The sequence below is a fragment of the Primulina eburnea genome, chromosome 12, assembly GCF_022965805.1.
Source record: "Primulina eburnea isolate SZY01 chromosome 12, ASM2296580v1, whole genome shotgun sequence".
In the NCBI taxonomy this organism is placed as follows: Eukaryota; Viridiplantae; Streptophyta; class Magnoliopsida; order Lamiales; family Gesneriaceae; genus Primulina; species Primulina eburnea.
The window spans coordinates 5476152-5497083 of NC_133112.1; the positions used below are offsets into that span (position 1 = coordinate 5476152).

Here is a 20932-nt window from a genome sequence, read left to right on the forward strand (position 1 = left end):
AAACTGTACTTGTGCAAGTAATTGGAAATTCAAGTACATGAGCAGCATAAACAAAGCCATTCCAGCGCTTTCTAGAAAGAGCTTAGGAGGCAAGTCCAACAAGTAAGAAACACAAAATACGGAATTGGATTCGAGCGAAGAAACCAAGAAAATCTGATGATCCTAAAGTATTTAGGCATGGAACTGGATATTCTGGCAACAATGATTCTAATGTATGTATTTGAGCACTCATCTTCTGAGGAAGGCCACATGAAAGGTTCAATATTTCAAGAACCAAGATATCAAATTGAAACACAATGCAGCTGTTTTACACATACAACAGTCACAAACTATCAATAAAAAATCATGATCCCAATCGTCCTGTATCAGATAAATGACATGGATAATGTCATTTATTTACCGAGTCAAGCATGAGCTAGGTACTGAGATTACCAATCAAACAAATACTTCCACAAAAAGAACTTCGAGTTAGTGAAAAATGGGAATACAGTTATCAATTTCTCTTAATTCTCAAAACAAATCCCACGGGGAGAACTTGGAAAACTACCAACCATGAGAAAAACCGTAATGTTAAATCCTACTTAAAAATGATAAAATCTTTGAACTTGCCCTAATCTGTTAAAAAATTACTCCAGACTAAAATGAAAATCAACAGAAATCAATCATATCTTCACACAACCGTGTCACTAGGACTTCCATTTTTGCCATTTGATCGGTCACCTGTGGCCCGTAATGAGGGTCTCTATGAACTTCAGACCATCGAACCTTGGAGAACAGTTATCCTTCTTCCCCACAAGTGCCAACGAGTTCGTTGGTTTTCCCTTCAAAAACAACAAAGATAAAATTTTTAAAACAATTGTTTATTACAATTTGTGGGTGACTGGCCCTGCAAATATAGAAACAAGAACAGAGGGAATCTCCGAAAGATCCCATTTTAGAGAGTACATATCAAATCTAGCGATTTAAACACCAAAACAAATTTGAATTGCACATCGTCGCATCCCATAAGAAAAAAGTTAAAATTGTTGGTGAAAGAAACTATGATATGGTTAAGAAGGATGAATACCTGATTGATGCATGGGAAGATAGAGACATCACGATCGGCGTAGGTGGTGAAGGAGAGAGCGGCGGTGGAAACGGCCAACACCGATGCAACGAGAGTCCAGGATCCCTTCATCTTCGACTGTCCAACCGGATACGTTTATACGTAATAAAATCGAGTCCTTGAATATATATATAATTAAATTAAAAATACTAATTTAAAATACTAATAATATTCATAAAAATAAATAATATCGCATGTAATCGCAATAAATATCGTTCTCGTAGTGTCAATATTATTTATTTTTATGAATATTATTAGTATTTTTAATTTAATTATATGAAGTAATCTGAAAAAGTTTTTAGTAAGATAATTATGAAATTAAATATTTTTGTGTCCTCTAACATAGTTATTTTGAGAATTTCACGTTTAATAATATAATATAATAAATCATAACAAATCTAACATAAGTTGAAAAATTCGATTAAAGAAACATAAACATGTGAAAAATGAAAATCTTAATAAAAAATGCCATAATCTGAATTTGAAAAACACGGATATACGGAATTTACGATACTAAGTTTTGTCATTAGCAACTGCTACAACAAGTGAAAAAGTAAAAAAGAAAAAAAAAAATCCTTACAAACCAGAGCAAATCGGTGTAAATCGCTGGAAAAAATAAGGGTCTCGAGTGTTTATATAATGGAAATAGCGACGATTTTTAAAGGGTATCACCGGATAGTCTTTGTCGAGAGGTTTCCGAAACTATGTTTATTTTCGAAAAATGATCACCGACGACTTCCGTAAACCCGTCGAAGACCGCCGCCTATTTTAGTCGGAAACTTTGGAAGAAACCTTGAGTTACGTTGTTTGAAACTTGAATTCGAAGCTTTGAGCAATTTTCGAAATTTCAGAGATATATTTCAGATTTTTGGTTTTCGAATTTTAGGTATTTTGATTCATTTGAATTCTAACAATTGATATTTATTATATTGTTGATTGTGTGATACCCTTGTCCCACATCGAAAAAATCAAAGATTTAAAATGAGTTTATAATGGCTTACAATGGACTTCTATAGCAACTTGGGTTAATCATTTTCGTAAAGCGAGGACGGATACGAAGTAGTTGCTATAGGAGCTCATTGTGCAGTCACGCAGTCGCGGGCCCGGGCTCGGGGCGTGACAGAATGGTATCAGAGCCAGGTTACCGGCATGGAACACCGAGAAATAAGTGCTATGTCGAGGCAAAGTGCTACGTGCATGGGAGCCACTTCTTGAACCTGCGGGGCAAAGTGCTACATGACGGGAGCCACCTCTTGAACCTGTAGGAGCCACCTCTAGATTCTCGGTGCTGGTGGATCGAGGGGTCAGGCCACGACGAGGACGTCGCGTTCTGAAGGAGGGGTGATTGTGATACCCTTGTCCTACATCGAAAAAATCAAAAATTTAAAATAAGTTTATAATGACTTACAATGGACTTCTATAGCAACTTGGGTTAATCATTTTCGTAAAGCGATGACGGATAAGAAGTAGTTGCTATAGGAGCTCATTTTCGTAAAGCGATGACGGATAAGAAGTAGTTGCTATAGGAGCTCATTGTGCAGTCACGCAGCCGCGCCGAGGCGTGACAGATTGTAGGTACAAAAATTGAGCCGATTAGAGGTATCTATCAGATTTTCGAAATTTAGTTGAATTAAATGAAATTCAAAAATTCAGATTTAATTACTTGGAAATTTTTTTAATGTCACTGTTTACATTAACGAATCACGTTTGATTGATCATTAAAAGTACAAGTCCCTACCATTGGTATCATATTAAAATGTCGCTTATTTGACTGATCAATTCAAATTTCAATTAGCGACGGACCGTCTGGTGTGATCTCGATTCGCGGTGGTTTAAAATTGAAAGAAAATAATTTGCAAGTTAGTCTGCAAAAATTAGCAACAAAATTGGAGCAGAGTGGCTATATTACATCGATAATGTTACAACTCTAAAGCAATAGGATGTGCAGTTAGATATTTCTGGAAGGTAGATCAACAAATGTAGATACATCAAAAACTGGAATCGATCCCAAATGAGCCCTCGCCACAACGCTGATGAACTATTTCCATCCTTTCAACTGACTTGCATACACCGCTACAGCTCCAATCAAATGACGCGCCACAAGGGTTTCCGGCCTGCGTCTTCCACTCGCAATCTTATTTAATAAGCCAAGAACGTTATGTCAAAATATGTCATACATAGCTCTAGTTTTATTAACTAGTAAATTTGGAGGTCCAACCGTATCCAACGGAAATTATCTTTACCAGGGGGCGTTCCACAGCACAGGCTTCGATCATCAATATGCTCAACATCAAGACCAATGAACCAAGATCCAAGAGATACATCTTCGTTTGCATACCTATGAAGCACTTCTCTGCAAAGTTGGCAGCCCATCAAAAAATTTGTCTTCGAGATGATCGTCTATTCGGCTGTACGCCTGTACCATCCCTTTAACTAAGCGAGAGATCTCGCTTGGTCCATAAAACAATCATCCATATAATATGTTGGGATATATTCTCTTGTGTACACACCACACACACATGAGAAACTGATTATACCTGTTAACAGAAATATAGGTAGCCAAATCTTTGGAGATTGCATAAATTTGTCCTGTTGCGTGTCTAAAATACTTGTTTCCTTCTTCGCCAAATTTCCAGTATTCTGGTTCATGGTACTTGACTCCTCTGTACATATCAACATATTAAAACACCATATTTTTTTTCTTTCAAATTAAAAAAAGAAGCAGAAATCACCATAATCTTCAGTATTCATACTTATGTGCAAGGACAGGTCCAGACTTCATGCAACCAATATAAACACGGGGTTTCAACAGATAGCGGGCTAACAAAGAACTTATGGTACCTGTCAAAGAAAGTTAACCATCTTCGGCGAGGAAAATTCAAAGATTTATAACTTGTCACTAACTCATAGGAAAGATAATTTGGAAATACGATTTTGCTAACCAAGATTGACATGTACATCATCGTCAACTTTAATATAGAAGTTGGCATCCCACTTGGCAGCAGCGGTTGAAAAGTAAATTTGGGTTTTCGCAGACAATTCATGATACCCTTCTACGTGGTTCTGATACAAAGAAAATGTTAACAGTTAGCACACTGTGAGTAGTGATATTAAAACAGATATTTTGAATTTTGTGGCAGTGGATAGGGACCAACGGAATGGATAATTTATTGTCTGGAAACATCATCACAATCTATGAAAACAAAGCTGCAAGTTTTTCACATGATTCAAAGAATGTCTAAAATCTTCTGATTCACATATTTTGCAAGCAACAAGTCAAAATGTTAGTATAACTAGTAAAATATATAGGTTTACCAATCGCAAGAAATCCCTGTGCTGTGCATCTTCAGCATCAATAGCCCGATCCAAAACCCCACCAGGTGCAGCACTGAGCAGCAGAAAATAAGCCTTATTAATCCACATACCATGCACAGTAACGTGCATTGATTTGATCAATGAATAACTTTCATATCCAAGAAAATACCTGTGTCCTATCACAAATCGTATGATGATTCCTTTCTCTTTCTCCAGATTCTTTAAATATTCTCCTTGTATAACATATCAAATTTTCTACGTCATTGAACTAAAATTGCCTATAAGAACTTTTAAGAGATTACAAAAGGAAAGAACCTTGAGGCATCCATGTTTCTCGAATGGAATCCCTGCGTTTTCTGCTGCTGAATGCAGTCATGATCCCCATGGCAAAGAGTAACTTTGGATGATTATTTGATGCCTCTAGTCCTGATTCAGTCCCGCTATGTTTTTCCTCTTTTTCGGCTTTAGCTGCTCTTGCAGCAACTAGCTGCATTTCTAGGGAAGATATGGTTTTATCTAATGTCCTTAAGACATCGAGGCAAGAAGATAACATGAGATTAGCCCAAATTAGTTTTGATGCCGAATTGTAAACTGGAGAACCTTGATCAGCAGTAAAATTGAAAATAAACATAAACAAACAATGGTTAAACTTACGTTATTATGTTGTTTGTTTGTGAAACTTGAGAAACTATGTCAAAAGGTTCTTTCTGCAGGACAGAAATTATCAATTTATATACTGCTGAACTTGACTTACAAAACTAAGAAACAAAAAACAAATAACTCACCTTTCTCTCACATCTAGAGGCAGGATAAATGTCACCAGTCACATATTTCCTCACAGATGTATCGATCTTTTCCGAATCAATTAAATTTGGTAGGGTCCAGAATCTAAAACAAAGTATGCACACATTAATAAATGACAGCTAGAACATATGACTTTAGTTAATTCTTAAGTGAGGAGAGTCATAATGCCTCAGATGTACATTAATTAATTAATTAATTAATACAGTCAGTTTTTTTAAAAGAATACAATCAAATTTAAGAGAAAATAAATAACATCCATGTGAACAAACAACCTCTTACAAATTTCTAGTATTTCTGTCGTAATAAGAACATCTTCAGCGAATTTACCTATAAAATGCACTGGTAACATGTTCTATACTTATAAGGCATGTTGATAGTCTTAAAGCATAATTTTCGAGTTTTGAGAACATTTTTAATGCCATGCTTCTGCGTTTGGAAACATGTTTTAATAAAGCAAACAAATATGATTTCCAGGAACATGTTTTCATACATGCCAAGGAAGTTTCAGTGGATATGGAGTACTTCTCAATTCACAACCAAGTAAACAGACAAGTGCACCTAAAAAATCGGCAATTACAAAGTTTTGGATCCTTTAATTTTTTACTCCTCATAATGCTCCTAGACATGTTTAGCCAAAGAGATGAAAATTTTCTATCAACTTAACCAAGGGAATGAATTGTTTCTTGTGTTATTGATTTAAACTTTAAAGACTAATAACTTTTTAATACATCGCATCAGTTTGTTAGTTACATTGGCGGTCACATTGTAAATACATGTAAGGCAATCATTCTTGGAATGAACAAAGAATGCGAAGTTTCCTTCTTTCCCTATTCTCTATCCAACCTCCCCTTCCAACTCTTCCTTCGATTCTTCTGCTGTGGTCCTGTGGTTTTCCTTTTATTGTATTTTTTGGAGCCCACACTGGCTCAAAGAGTGACTTCATGATACAATGTTCTGATTCAAAGATAGTCATTCGTGGTAATTACATTTGAAAATTAGAAAACCGTGTTGGAGTAAAGTCTCTGTTTTTATTTTCCAATTCTATTCAAATTAACAGGAGTCTAGTCTCGAAGAAATTAACTACAAAACCCGAATCTTGAGAACATAAGCCTGTATTGTAATTTGTACACGGTCCTTTAAAGTACCCAGTTTCAACTTTTAGACATCAGCTTAGTCTCCAACAAGCTCTCGTAAAATGCAAAAAAAAGTAGGGGGAAACGGATTTAAAAAAACAAAAAAACAAAAGCTAAAGTAAAAACCAGGCATAATCTTGCAACGGGGCTCGAGATACAAATTTCGTAACTAACAATGCGAGCAATTAAATAAGTCTAGGACTGAACCAAAACATTAGGAAACCATTGCGACCGAAGAAGATGAAAAAATGGAGAGGGTAACCAAAGTAAGTACCTGTTAACGACGAGAACTCCCAAGCAGAAGCTAAAAATGCACAACGCGGAGACCCATTTGACGGAAACACCTTTACTATTTCCGCCATTGCCAGCCTTATACTTAGGTCTGCTCCCGAAGATTAACCCCATTCTCTCCGCTGTACGAACAGTGGACGCCACGCCACCTCAAGTATGATAGTAGACAACGCAAATTTGGGGGAACCTCGAGGAGTCCAACACATTTATGTTTGGAAAAATATCACACCTTTGCAAAGGTAATAAAGACAAAGTATGACCGATTTATATTGTGTATTGAAGAATGAGTTGGATGTTTGTATAATATATTTATAATTTCTTATATTTATATTAAAATGAAGATAAAATATAATTTTGATATATAAATTAAAAAAAATTTAAATGAAAACTGAACCTGCAAGATGATGCTTATGGAAAAAAGATTATCCATTGAGCTACGGGAGATCTAAATAATAACTTTTTTTAGTGAAACTTTTTCATAATGCCAAAATTATTCTTTTATGTATTTATTTAGTTTAATAAATATGCTTGAATTTTTTTATAGTTATAATTTTTTTAATAAATTTCATATTATATTTAATTTAATTCGTAGAATATTATAAATAAATTAAAAACTTTGAGAAAAAATTGTGAATAATATTTACGTTTTAGATTATACATATCGTGTTTGCGTATTCTGTTGTTTTTATAAAAGAAGATACTTTGTATCGTATATGTCGTCAAGATGTTAAAAAATATGTTGAATTATTTATTTTTTTATATGTGAGAATTTAATAATAATAATAATAATAATAATAATAATAGTAGAATTATGTTTGAAAAAATGAAAAGTAGAATGTAAAAAAATAATCATATGGGAGACTGTGAAAGTGGGACAAAGATATATTTTAATAATAACAGTGGGTTAAGTTCGGTCATAAGTTGGCGAGAGTAGTTAAGTGGAACAAAAATAATGCATTTATATTATAATAATAGCATTAAATTCAAAAGGATTAAGTGAAATTAACCTAATCTATTTTTTTAAAAAAGGATATAAAGTAATAAATTTATGCTTTTGAAAACTAAAAATATCTGTCCTATGAGAGATGCGAGATCCCATATATATTTTTTTGAAAAAAATCCGATAAATTCAAACTCAAATTCAAACAAAAGAGTGGTTCATAATGAGAAAAACACAGTGTCGAAGACTTGAGGTCGTGCTTGATGCATAATCATTTCTGTGTTTTGTTTTTTTCTGTCCGAAAATGGCATGATGGGTTGGCTGCTTTCATGATTTCATTTGAATATCCTATACTAATGAAGAACTATTAGTTAATTATCAGCTATCTATCAATCAGGGGCGGATCGGGTGGAGCAAACGTTATAATTGGCTTTAGCCACTGAGATACGTGGACGTATCATTCATTTTGGGGGGCCATGTATATATATATATCTGTTTATATATTTAGTTTAAAAAATATTAATATATACTTAAAAAAAATTTAAATTTTTTGGGGGGGCCGTGGCCCCCGTTCGCCCTACACTAAATCCGTCCCTGCTATCAAGCTGCGAAATTCTTTGAAAGAGAAAATCGGGTCTAGTTGTCAACAGAAATAGGTGAGTTCTGCTGCAAATGTTATATGGTCTGGAAGACAAGTGCGTAAGTGCCCAAAATCTCCTAACGAGAAAAAAAATTTGTTTATTAACTTATGTGTTTTCAAATTTTGAGCTCACACATATACATGTTTTCAAATTTTGAGAATAAGAACATTTGTCTGTACGTGTTTTTAGCCATATGTGTGCTCAAGAATTTGAAAACATATGATACTTAATAATAATGTGGCGTTTTTAGCAATCTTGGGATTTTACAAAAGTAATGCATGTGAGTAATTAATTAACCCTTGTTTTAAATCATCTTTCATTTATCATAATAACTCGATATTTTTAAGCAGAAACTATATTTTCATCATATTTATGGATGTTTATATATTTTTTATATATAAATCATATCTTTATCTTTTTTACAATGATATATATTCATCGTCTTCATTTTATATGTTTTTTGTTTCTCCATCATCATCATTTTGGGTGTTAGATCATGTTTATTTGTTTGAATATTTTGGCTTTCTGAAAAAATGCAATGGTTCATCAATCGCTTCATTAATAATAGGTAAAACTTTGCTGTGATTTTCAATATTTTTGTCAATTTTGAAAAGAAATTTATATTATTTTCATGTTTCTTAGAATCATGTTCTTGATTTGTCTAATATCGAACAATAGATGCGAGCTTCACATCATGAACTTGATTTATTTTTCAGTTCATGTGCATTGCTTACCAAAATTGTATCGTTTTTACATACTAAATAAGATAATTTTAATGTACCTATTTACAATGAAATTTTTTAGAAACATAGATTTTATATTTTTTTGTCGAAACTGAAATTTAAATGAAACAAATAAAGTAGATAAAGAGATTTTTAATATGGTCGGACTATCATTGTAGATCATGAGACCACACACAGCTATCCAACAATCTATTAAGAAAGCCATTGGTACAAACATTAATCGTACTTGTACAATAATGGCATGATTGATACGAAAGGATGAAAATGGATTAGAGATGTGAATGGAATGATAGTTATATTTCATTTCAATAAATTGATATCATAAAAGATTAAAAAAAAAAGAATGAAATTATTTGTAATAATCAAATATTTATTAATTAAAAATTCAAAAGGGTAGATTGCTTAAGAAATATTATTATTATTTTTAAAATAAAAAAATAATAATAATTGATACTCTATTATTTAGAAATTAACGTTGTCATATTATTATATCGTTATTATTGTAATTATTATTATTACCATCATTATTAAATTATCATCATTTTATTCTTTTAAAATAAAAGTACTCAAAATAATAATCATAATATATTATTTATTATGATCAATTATTTATTATTGTGTTGATGATATAATCATATAGATTTAAGACAAAAACTTGTGTGAGACGGTCTCACGGGTCATATTTGTGAGACGGATCTCTTATTTGGGTTATCCATTGAAAGGTATTACTTTTTATGCTAAGAGTATTACTTTTTATTGTGAATATGGATAGGGTTGGCCCGTCTCACAGATTAACATCCGTGAGACGGTCTCACATGAGACCCACTCTAGATTTACTTTTTATTGTGAATATGGGTAGGGTAAAACTGGTTGTAAGAGATCAATTGGGTGGAGTAATTTTTTTTTCCTTTTTAAACAATATTCACTTTCACTTATTGAAACAACACGAGAGAAATGGGGTCAGAGATAGGAGCGAAGAAAAAGAGAGGAGTGGGTCGATACTTTTTGTAATTGTGCACTGAGAGAATCTCTCTGTTGTAACTCTCAAACTTTCTTGGAGAATCAATAAGATTGGCTGATCTCCAGTGGACTTAGGTAGAATTGACCGAACCACATAAATCTTCTCGTTGTTTCTTTTTTCTTGCAATTTTGTCTTCTTTGAGTTATTGTGAAGAGTTCTTTCTAAGATTGTGTGTTGTATCGATTCTTGTGTGTGATTGTTCACTCAATCACTCGTTCTGTCAATAGAAATATCAGCAGTTGGTTTAGATAGAAACGTTGAGCGAATTCTTTAACAAGTGGCGCCATTTATGAGAAGCAATGGGTTCTATGAAATTCGACATTGAAAAGTTCTCGGGCAAAAGTTATTTTGGCTTATGGAGAATCAAGATGAGGGCTATCTTGGTTCAAGCCTTGGAGAGGGAAAGCTACATGTCGATCTCTCTCTCAGCGGAACAAAAGATTTATTCACATGTTGTCAAGCACTGATCAATTAGATTGATCTTAGCATTAGTAGCTCAATTAAATTCAGAGTTGGAGCAGGTGGACGTGAAGACAACTTTCTTGCATGGAGATTTTGAGTAAATCATATACATTAACCAGCACGAGGCATGCATGAAGCCAAAGCTGTACCAACTCCTCTAGCCAGCATTTTAAACTATCTTCGAGCCAATCACCAGAAAGTGAAGGAAGAGATGACTCGAGTTCCCTATGCTAGCGGTGTTGGTGGTGTGAGTCGAAGGTTTGACGTGCATAAATCTTCTTGTTGTTTCTTCTTTCTTACAGTTATGTCTTCTTTGATTTATTGCAGAGAGTTCTTTCTAAAATTGTGTGCTGGATTGATTCTTGTTTGTGATTCTTCACTTAATCTGTAATTGGAAATAGCAGTAGTTGGTTTAGACAGAAACTCTGATCTAATTCTTTAACACCAACATTAATAGAAACTGAAAAGTAACAATTATTCCTCCCTCGGATTACAGTATCGAAATAGAATTTGGAGTTGGAGCTACAGTTAACAGTCATAGATTCAACTCGATAATCGTATAACAAGAAAACCCAATTTCGAAATGGTCAACCACAATCAAGATCGATTTCAAAAACCCAAGAAGAATCCACATAATAATGTCGTGATGGATTTGATTACACGATCCGATAACCATATTTGCTGTTCGGGGGGCGGGGCAACAAAGTAGATCTACACAAAGGGCAAGTGACCTGCCCCTCGTCAAGCCACGTATCCAAACAATCCCTATGGAACACATGGCTGCAGTTACACAGCTCTCTAATCTCATCACTCCACTCAACACATTCCAAGCATATTGTGCACACCTTTATGTCAGAATCAGAGCCCACCTGTCCTAGTTTCTGAATCAAATCTTGGTACTGAATGATCGGGACCTTTTTCTTGATGGCTGCCTTGACCGTGTGGACCGGGATTGGGACGAGCGAAGGGGAAGAGCCGTCTAAAATGAAGATATAATTGTTGTCCGTGGAACTGGAGTCCTCTTGTTCTTGCTCGGGGGGTAGTTTGTAGGTACCCAGACGAGTGAGTGCGAACGTGAACAAGAATCTGAGATGGGCTAAAATGTCGAGAGATGTAATTAAGGTGGGCAGTTTGATTTTGATGGCGTGGAAGAGGAAACCCATTGCTTAGTTTGGCGAGGAAGACCAACCAATTGGAGGATTCGAGGAATGAACAACGCAAGTAAATAAAGACAACAGCTACCAGCGCCGGCGCCGGATTGAAGGGAGCAAATATAGGGGAGAATACGAGAAAGAAAGCAATGTTGTTAGATGTTTTAAATCCTTCAAATTAGCGTGCGAATAAAAATGTTCGACTTTTATATATACAAACTTGGCATTTATTTTTAAGGATGTGTTTTGTGAGACGATTTCACGAATTTTCATATGTGGGACGGGTCAACTCTACTAATATCCACAATAAAAAGTAATACTCTTAACATAAAAAGTGATATTTTTTCATAGATGACCCAAATAAGATATCTGTGTCACAAAATACAACCTGTGAGATCGTCTCACACAAGTTTTTGACTTTATTTTTTATTTCGTCCGAAATATAATTTAAACATCTATATTCAATATTATTTTTTCTATTTTTTACCGTTCATCCTTATTCATTAAATATTAGTTATTTCTAATAAATTTTCATATTATATTTCATTAAATTTGAGTGAAATGAGATTTTCTTGTGATACTTTCTTTTGTAATAATTTATATATATATATCACTTTCTTTTGTAATAATTTATATATATATATATATATATATATATATATATAAATTATTAAAAATATTTTTTTTTGAACTCACAAAAAACTTGCTCTTAGATTTTTAATGTCTAGCTCACCCTGTTTAGAAAAGTCGCCTAATCAAAATATATTATTTTTTAAATGTAAAAGGTTTTTTAAAATAGTTGTTCGAACACATATTAATTCTTAAAATAACTTTTTAAAAAATTTATTAAAAAAATTATAAAAATGTTTGGCAAAAACTTGTGTTAGACGGTCTCATGGGTCGTATTTGTGAGACGGATATATTATTTGGGTTATCCATGAAAAATATTATTTTTTATGCTAAGAATATTACTTTTTAGGCAAAAACTTGTGTGGGACGGTCTCACGGGTCGTATTTGTGAGACGTATCTATTATTTGGATCATTCATGAAAAAGTATTACCTTTTATGCTAAGAGTGTTACTTTTTATTGTGAGTATGGGTAGGGTTGACCCGTCTCACAGATTAAGATCCGTGAGACGGTCTCACGTGAGACTCACTCTACTTTTTATTGTGAATATGAATATGGTTGATCCGTATCGCAGATTAAGATCCGTGAGCCGGTCTCACATGAGACCTACTCAAAATGTTTTATAGTATTTTTGTTTTTTTACAAGTGATAAGCTCTTTTTATTTGAAATAGAATATTTTTGAAAAAAAGATTTTATCTACCATTCTTCCGTTGTAATCAAGCTGATTTGATTTAATGGGAAATTTTTATGCCGACAATATAATGACATTCCACCAATTGCCAAGGATGCATGATATTTGTAAGTAATGGAGAAATACATACGGTACACCCAACTGGTGAAATTTGAACCCAAAATCAATAGATTTTAAAGCCTCGTCATATTATTATTAGGGTAAGGGATTCGTTGTCAATTTTTTGTTGGACTTGGCCATACGCATAGAATCACTTATTTTGTGTGAACCATGTTTCTGAATTATCATATTCGGACAATAAACGATTTGAGTTACTTACGAGTGACTCGATTTGACTAAGTTCAAGTAGGTCGAGCTTGAGTCTCGTCGAGTAGCTACTCGATATATATATATATATATATATATATATATATATATATATATATATATATATATATATATATATATATATATATATATATATATATATATATATATATATGACTTCTAATTGTGAATGTTCTAATATACCCTTATTCATTTAATTTAGTAAATTAAATCAAAAATTTTTTAATGGATTCTTTATAATTATTGTCTATCTTAAATATTTTTGGATATTAATGCATGTTGAATTCATCAATTTACCCATTATTTTCTTTGTTGCAGATAAAATTTGTTACTAAAACTAGTGTATTTTTTCGTAATTGCTAATGAATATTTAATATTTATATCTTATCTTTTATTTTAAATGTCTTTGGATATTAATGCATATTAAATTTATCAATTTACCCATTTTTTCTTTGTTGCTACTAAAATTTGTTACTAAAATTAGTATATTTCTTCATGGTTGCTAATGAATATTTGATATTTATATCTCATTTTTTTTTTATTTTACATATAAATAAGTCACTTTTATAATAAATTGATTTTAAAATAATAATTTTTTTATGGATTCTTTTATAATTTATTGTATATCTTAAATGTCTTTGGATATTAATGCATATTGAATTTATCAATTTGTCCATGATTTTTCTTTGTTGTTACTAAAATTTGTTAATAAAATTAATGTATTTTTTCATGGTTGTTAATGAATATTTAATATTTATATCTTATCTATTCTTTTATTTTACATATAAATAAGTCAATTTTATAACAAAATGATTTTAAAATATGAGCTAAGAAGCATAATATATTTTGTAGATATTGAAATATGTTAAAGATTATTTGTAAGAATATTTTTTTAACGTAAAATTATTCTGTGATTTCAATTTTGCTATACTTTTCTCAAATTATTTTTTTAATTGTGGTTTTACTACTTGTACATCTCATTGTGGGATAGAAAACCTTGTATCATATATGGGTGTAACTTGCTTTAATTTTTAAAATATAATTAATAAAATTTGTGAGTCCTTCAACTATATTTTTCAATTTTTTCATAATATTATAAACACGTTATATTATATTTTATAAATTTTATATATTTAATTTAAGTTATTTTTACTAATTAATGTCTATAAATTTGTGAAACTCTTGCTATTTTTATATAGCTGATAAGAAATACGAAAAATTTAAAATTTCTAATAAAATGTTTAATATTTTAGATATAACTATAAAATAATTTTTTTTGGAACTTAAGAATTTTTATGTATTTAAATTAATTTTTTTAATTAATATCATTGAATTTATGAAGCTCTTGATATTTTTATGTAGAATAGGTCTCAAGTGAGACCGATCCGTGAGACGGGTCAACCATACTCATATTCACAATAAAAAGTAATACTTTAAGCATAAAAAGTAATAATTTTTCATGGATTACCCAAATAAAGATCTGTCTCACACAATATGACCCATGAGACCGTCTCACATAAGTTTTTGTCTTTCATTAAATTTTTGACAAATTCCAATAAATTGATTTAAGTAATAATTGAATAGTTACTCAATAATTTAGTGATTTCATTTATGATTCATTATGTATTATGATAATATTTTAGATAAAAAAATGTTTTTAAAATTAAAGTTTCTATTATTATATATTTTGTTATCAATTTTCAATTGTGTTCTAAACATAATACAAAGTATGATTATATTAGCATTATTCTATTACGAAATCATCATATATAATATATTATGTGTTATATTGTTTGTTCTTTTCAACCTATTAATTAATTTTTAATTGTATATGATTAAATTACATACATAAAAAATAATTTTTTATCTTTTCTACATATTAATTAATTTAGTATTATATATGATGAATTTATATATATAAAAGTTATTTTTCACATTTCAAAATAACAGAATTGTTATTTAATATACTCACTTATTAAATTAATTAAGTTATGTTTACCAATTCATTGTGCATTATTATTATGATTGCAACTTAATGAAGCACATGTGAGGACATATAGTGGTCACCCTAACAATTAATATTTGTGTTTAAATTATTATTATTAGTAATTAAAACTAATTTTTGTTCGATGAAATTATTTGATTAGTGAGAATAAATTTGATTTAGAAAAATGATTTTTAGAATGTAAACTAACAACTATATCATATTTGTTATGTGCAATAATTGTTTATGTAAGGTATAACAATCGAAATGTGACGTTTGAATTGTTTTACGATTTTAAAAGATTTTAGTTAATGTTGCATCGTTACTCTGATTATAACTTTTGGTAAACCGGCACATGCATGATCCTACAATTGCTATATATAAGAGTCAAAATCATGAGATCAATTATCATATATTGCAATTAGTGTAACTATTGATATTGTTGGACTGCAATAATAGTCTTTGTTGGATACATCGATCGAATCATGACGATTGAGCTACTATATAGTTTAAAACATTTTGAGTTGATGTGTAATATCTATTCTAAAAAAAGAAAAATTTAAACAAAATTCGCAAGAAGTTAAAAATTAGCAAAAACACAATTGATATTTAACTTAATAACAAGTTTAGGGGTTTATTTTAACATCATTATGATAATTTAGTTAATTAAGAGAATTTTATTTGACAGTCACTATATGCACTCCATTTAAATAAATTGTGATTTTGGTTTTAGAAAAATTTACTATTCTCTTAAATTTATTTTTATTGTTTTCCATTATGAATGATATTTGGATGAAAAATATCTTTGTTAATTTGATAGAGCTGTCATTATGTTATAATCATGCAAATTGAAATTTTTCATATAAATAAGTGAATATATTTGATTTATCGTTATGTATTTTTATTTATTGTGTTTTGATATATTTAGATTAATAAATACTCATAAACAATATGTTATTCAAACGATTTTAAAAATTATCTAAATCTCGTTAGTATATATTTCATTATTAATCACCCACGTGCATCGCACCTGTTCATTCCTAGTGTGTGTGTATATATATATATATTAATATATTTATTTATTTAAATTTAAAATTGAGTTTTTCGAGCTCGAGTAGTATAATACTCGGGCTTGACTTGACTCAACTCGATTGCAGACCTGTGTAAGATTATGGAAGATTGACTATTGATCCATATCTAATTCATTTGTTTTAGGCTTGTAAGAAATGAACCTTTGAATTAGAACTTATGCTATTTATTGAGCTAATTTATAGCTAACATGGTTCTAAAAAATAACTATAACATTTTAACAAAAAATTAAACAATAAAATCAATTGCATATTTGAAGGCCCATATAAAAGTCCATACCATGTAGGCCCGATAACATGAACGCCATTGATTCCTTGTTTCTCTCTCACTGTGTGTGTGTGTGTGAGATCCGATCCACTCTTGGGTATCCTGTGATTGTTGCTGACAAAATATGGCTACTTCTTCTCTGACTGCTTACACTGGTTCCGTTTCGATTTCTTCTACAAATCTGAATAGGAATCATCAATGGGAGAACGAGGTTGCGCTTCAATCTTCTCTATTTTTCAATTCACCCCTCAAAACCCCTCACGCTCTCCGTCTCTTCAACTCCACGCCCTCTCACCATTATTTCCATGGCTCCTCCTAAACCTGGTGGGAAACCCAGAAAATGGTATCGCCTGTTCATTCTTGATAAATTTAAGAAGTCGTCTCTTTTTTTTTGTTTATTTTTTATTCGTTGGCAATTTTGTTTTTTGAAACTGGGTAGTGATCGGGGTTGTAAAATTGGCCCTGGAGGCGGGAAAGGCGACCCCGGCTCCGCCCGTGGGGCCAGCTTTGGGTGCGAAAGGTGTTAACATAGCAGCTTTCTGTAAGGATTACAATGCTCGTAATGCTGATAAAGCCGGACGTGAGTGCTTTTGCCTTTCAAATGCAATTCTTTAAAGTCTTTCTCGTCAAAGCCAATTTTATTCATGTCAAATCATTAGAGTAATAGATACAGAATGAAAGGAGGCCTTGGTTAATCCTAGCAGTTGTGAGTTTTATGTTAAATTGATTTTACAAGAGAGGAAAGAAACAATGAAATTCCATCAAGCAATCTATATTAAGACTACTGAACTGATTCATTTGTTAAGTTATGAGAATAGTTAGAAGAAAGTTAGTAGAAACTACCAGCCAAACACAGCTTTCTGGTGGTATACTACAACTGTGGATTTGATTTTACGTTAAGAGATTGAACAGGCGCAGCGATTAAACCAAGCATTTAAAATTTTGCGTAAAATCAGAGATTAGATTGATGCAGATACACCATGCAGTGATGAGTTTCTGATGGTATGCCATGGTAATTGGTTTATTGTTGTTAAATGATGAGAATGTCAAGCAGGTGGAATAGAGGAATAGATTATGGCAAGCAATTATGAGATTTAATCCATGAGCAAATGGCCAAAAACGAGAGTACTGTTACTTTCTATTAATTTAGCATTATATAGATAGCCTGTTTTATACAGGTATAGTATAATTACAGATATAGGAGTTTCAAAGTAACACAGGAGATCGCTCAATATATTACAACAGTAAATACGTAGACGTAGACGATGGTTCAATAATTAATTATATCAATAATCACTTTGATTTGGAACGATTTGTCATAGGATAGGAGCTTCACTTTTATCCTGAAGACTCCACCTGCTTCTATTTTATTGCTCAAAGCTGCTGGTATACTCTTGCCTTTTATTTTTTTTATAAAGTTTGTATATTATGTATTTGAATTCTTTCTGCACGCATCAACCGTTTGTACTCCAATTTCTGGCATTTTCTTATATTAGCTTGAAGTATGTTCAAATATAGGGCTCATATGGGGACAAGTGAGAAAAGATCTGAACTTGGTCTCCACCATGTTTTCCTTTCTGGCAAATTATTACTGATTTAAAGAACCTCTACAGTCTAGGTAATGGAAAATTAATTAAATATTACAAATGTATGTTTTTTCATTTATCATAAAATAGAGAAAATTGTTTTCCTCTACATTCTCGTAATCATGATAAAATGAGGTAACATGGATTTGATGTTGTACTTGTTCTTCATCTTAAGGCACATGGCAGAGCATATCTCAAAGTTTTGTATATTGGTGTGGTAACCTCTGTATGTTCATCGTTCTGTTTCTTGTGGTTTCCCTTGCGCCTCTTTAATTGGAGAATCAATGCCATTAGTCTTCCATATATATATATAAAGATAAACTGAAAATTGTCACAGCGCTCTATTGAAAGACGCAATAACCAGGTGAATGAATGGTTATAGGTTATGGACATTAGACGAAGATATGATCTTTGCATGACTTTTACATCCCGGGGCACTCACACTGTCGCCATGCTTTACAACTACACCAGCTCAGGTTCACAACTATCAAACAAAATACAATGTGTAACTCAGGTAAATTTGATGCAATGCTGGTACATACGAGTAAAATTTTCCTGGTATTTTTTAGTAATAACTTACCCTGTAGGCTCGTGGGATAGTTTGACTCTAACCTTCAAACAAAATTGTTAAAATTATGATTTCCTCAAACCAAAAAAATATACAAAAATTGTTTTAAGGATGTCATATTTTAAAAACAATTTTTTGGGCAATATGTATTTTCATTAAATTTCGACATGACCTCTACTGATGTCAAACAACCCTCTTCAGAATATAATTATAAAGATACCTTGTTATGTTGTGCTGAAAGTAAGAAAGAAGATATGATTTCTTTTATTTTACCATTGCACGCTCATCCAATGTAACTCAAATTAGAAGACAAGTACTGAGAAAGCAAAGCCCCTCCATTAGCTCACAGGTTGACTGATAGATGGGCACCATTTACCTGTCATACTTTCATAACAAAGTATATTATGAGTTACCCTTCTAATTTAGTTTTTGGTCTGTGTCTGCATGAAGAAAGATAACTTTTGTGCTCCTTCAGGCCAGATAACTTATATACAAACGAACATGTTGTGTGGACGTCTGTTAGTTCTTTTTTGTTCATCGATGTAGTACATGAATCAGACTTGCTAAGCGTGGGGAAAGAGAGTATGTTTCAGAAATAAAGACAATCAGTTTAAAAGGTACATTGCATTCGTGTTATTTTATTCAGTAGATGAGTGAATCCAGTGATTCTTATATGGGATGAAGATTCCCAACAGACAACAGTGTCCTCGTTATTCGAATATAAAATTTATCTGCCACCTGTTTCTGTACTTTCTTTCTGTTGTGTTGCTAAAGTTTGTTTAGGATTGATATGGTCTTGCATTTCATGTGGTTCATTTCCTACCCGTGTATGTATATATTTAGGCGTCGAGAAAGGCTCCAACGACCCAAAGCAAGCGAAAGTCTGGGAAAATCACAATCGAGCAGCTGCGAACAATCGCACAAGAAAAGTTGCTGGACCTGAATTGTACTACTATTGAGCCGGGGATGAGAATTATAGCAGGCACTGCAGCTAATATGGGAATCGACATTGACCCCCCAACTCTTGAACCAAAAGTGAAGCAACTTGTGTAGGTCTGAATTGATTGTATCGATCTTTCTTAAGATCATACAATAACTTTTGTCCATTATGGCTACAAAATTTTCCTGTTGGCTACGGGTGTGTCGGGTTCATGCTACACCTCTAACCAAATGCAATGTCTGGAGTGTATTAAACAAAGAACGAACCGAATTCGACGTCTCTACCATAACTTGTATTTCTTTCTTTTAAATAATAATAATTTTTCCTTGTAATTGTAATATATATATATATATATATATATATATATATATGTTACTTTTTCATTACAGATAATCCGTGTATATAATTTTTTTTATAAAACAAATAATTTATGTCACAAAAGAAGCTAATTAGATTATAATTATTGACGCTTAATAGTATATCACTGAGTTTGTTTTTTTTTTTTAGCGACAAATGAAGAGAATGCTCTATAATACTAAAATATACAATTTGATTTTTAATCAAATAGTTTGGGAAAAACCAATTAAAAATAAAATTAAATAGTTTATTAAATTCGAATATTAATGTATTACATCTAAATTAAATTCCAATATCCGCCAGATAATTTGAACAACAAATCAAATTTATTTGGGAAACTCACATTTTTATCATGTATATTTGCATTTTTGCGCTTTCGATCTTCTATGTTATCGAATTTTTGTTTTAATAATCTATTTCCAATTTTTGTCTTTTGTAAATTTGCTCGTTCATGTAGTAGCACTACACACATCGATGACACATTATATCGTATTGATGTAACATCAACGTCGAAAAAAAACTAAAAAGTTGTCAAATAAACAAAAAGAACGGACTAGAAATAAAATAGACCACCAAATTCATATATAAAAAACCATATAGGATATAAAAAAACAATTTGGCCATTTTATTTTGATAGAAAATAAAATAAAATCGAACATCAAGACACTAAAAAGTTTAAAAAAAAGTGTTTCCGAATAAATCAATGATGACAAGATATCGATGAATTGTTATTGTATCCCTTATTTTTTTTTATTGCTTAATATATTAAATCATAAAGCAAGAAGTATTCGTGACGTCATAATAACATATAATTATCTGATCAAGAGATTATTACTCCTAAATTTTATTCATAATATATTATTGTTTTACACATACGATTGTTAAAC

At 31.6% G+C, this 20932-nt stretch overlaps 1 protein-coding gene and 2 long non-coding RNA genes across 10 annotated transcripts; 1 reads left to right on the forward strand and 2 right to left on the reverse strand.

The window, feature by feature from the left end:
- Positions 1–423: 423 nt before the first annotated feature.
- On the reverse strand, positions 424–1240 carry LOC140808082 (uncharacterized). Its single transcript, XR_012112805.1, has 2 exons — positions 1067–1240; positions 424–821 (listed from the first exon to the last, which is right to left on the reverse strand). It is a non-coding gene; the product is annotated as an uncharacterized lncRNA (long non-coding RNA).
- Positions 1241–2965: 1725 nt separating this feature from the next.
- On the reverse strand, positions 2966–6896 carry LOC140808089 (beta-1,6-galactosyltransferase GALT31A-like). 4 transcript variants are annotated; one of them, XR_012112806.1, is made up of 11 exons: positions 6632–6896; positions 5206–5308; positions 5075–5127; positions 4736–4944; positions 4590–4653; positions 4421–4493; positions 4048–4168; positions 3859–3946; positions 3643–3768; positions 3349–3555; positions 2966–3239 (listed from the first exon to the last, which is right to left on the reverse strand). XR_012112806.1 is itself a non-coding variant. In XM_073165109.1 (11 exons), exons 1-11 carry the CDS (start codon positions 6760–6762, stop codon positions 3094–3096), a joined length of 1224 nt encoding a protein of 407 aa, XP_073021210.1. In that variant the 5' UTR covers positions 6763–6895; the 3' UTR covers positions 2966–3093. The 4 variants fall into 4 exon arrangements, 2 of the variants coding, with proteins under 2 accessions (XP_073021210.1, XP_073021211.1); XM_073165109.1 differs by having other exon boundaries at positions 3349–3458; positions 6632–6895; XR_012112807.1 differs by having other exon boundaries at positions 3101–3239; positions 3349–3532.
- A 9717-nt stretch (positions 6897–16613) lies between these two features.
- LOC140808041 (uncharacterized) lies at positions 16614–19956 on the forward strand. Of its 5 annotated transcripts, XR_012112796.1 has the most exons (4): positions 16614–16937; positions 17034–17174; positions 17917–17980; positions 18113–19950. It is a non-coding gene; the product is annotated as an uncharacterized lncRNA (long non-coding RNA). The 5 variants fall into 5 exon arrangements; XR_012112798.1 differs by having other exon boundaries at positions 17034–19365; positions 19592–19956; XR_012112797.1 differs by having other exon boundaries at positions 17034–18212; positions 18356–19956.
- The last annotated feature ends 976 nt before the right edge of the window (positions 19957–20932 follow it).

Bases quoted from the DNA above. Each gene is read 5' to 3' on its own strand.
- LOC140808089 (XM_073165109.1), bottom strand. From the start codon at position 6,762: ATGGGGTTAATCTTCGGGAGCAGACCTAAGTATAAGGCTGGCAATGGC. The intron at 5,309-6,631 runs GTACTTACTTTG...ACTTTGTTTTAG, and splicing joins GGAGTTCTCGTCGTTAACAG to ATTCTGGACCCTACCAAATT. The intron at 3,947-4,047 runs GTTAGCAAAATC...TTTCTTTGACAG, and splicing joins TGATGTACATGTCAATCTTG to GTACCATAAGTTCTTTGTTA.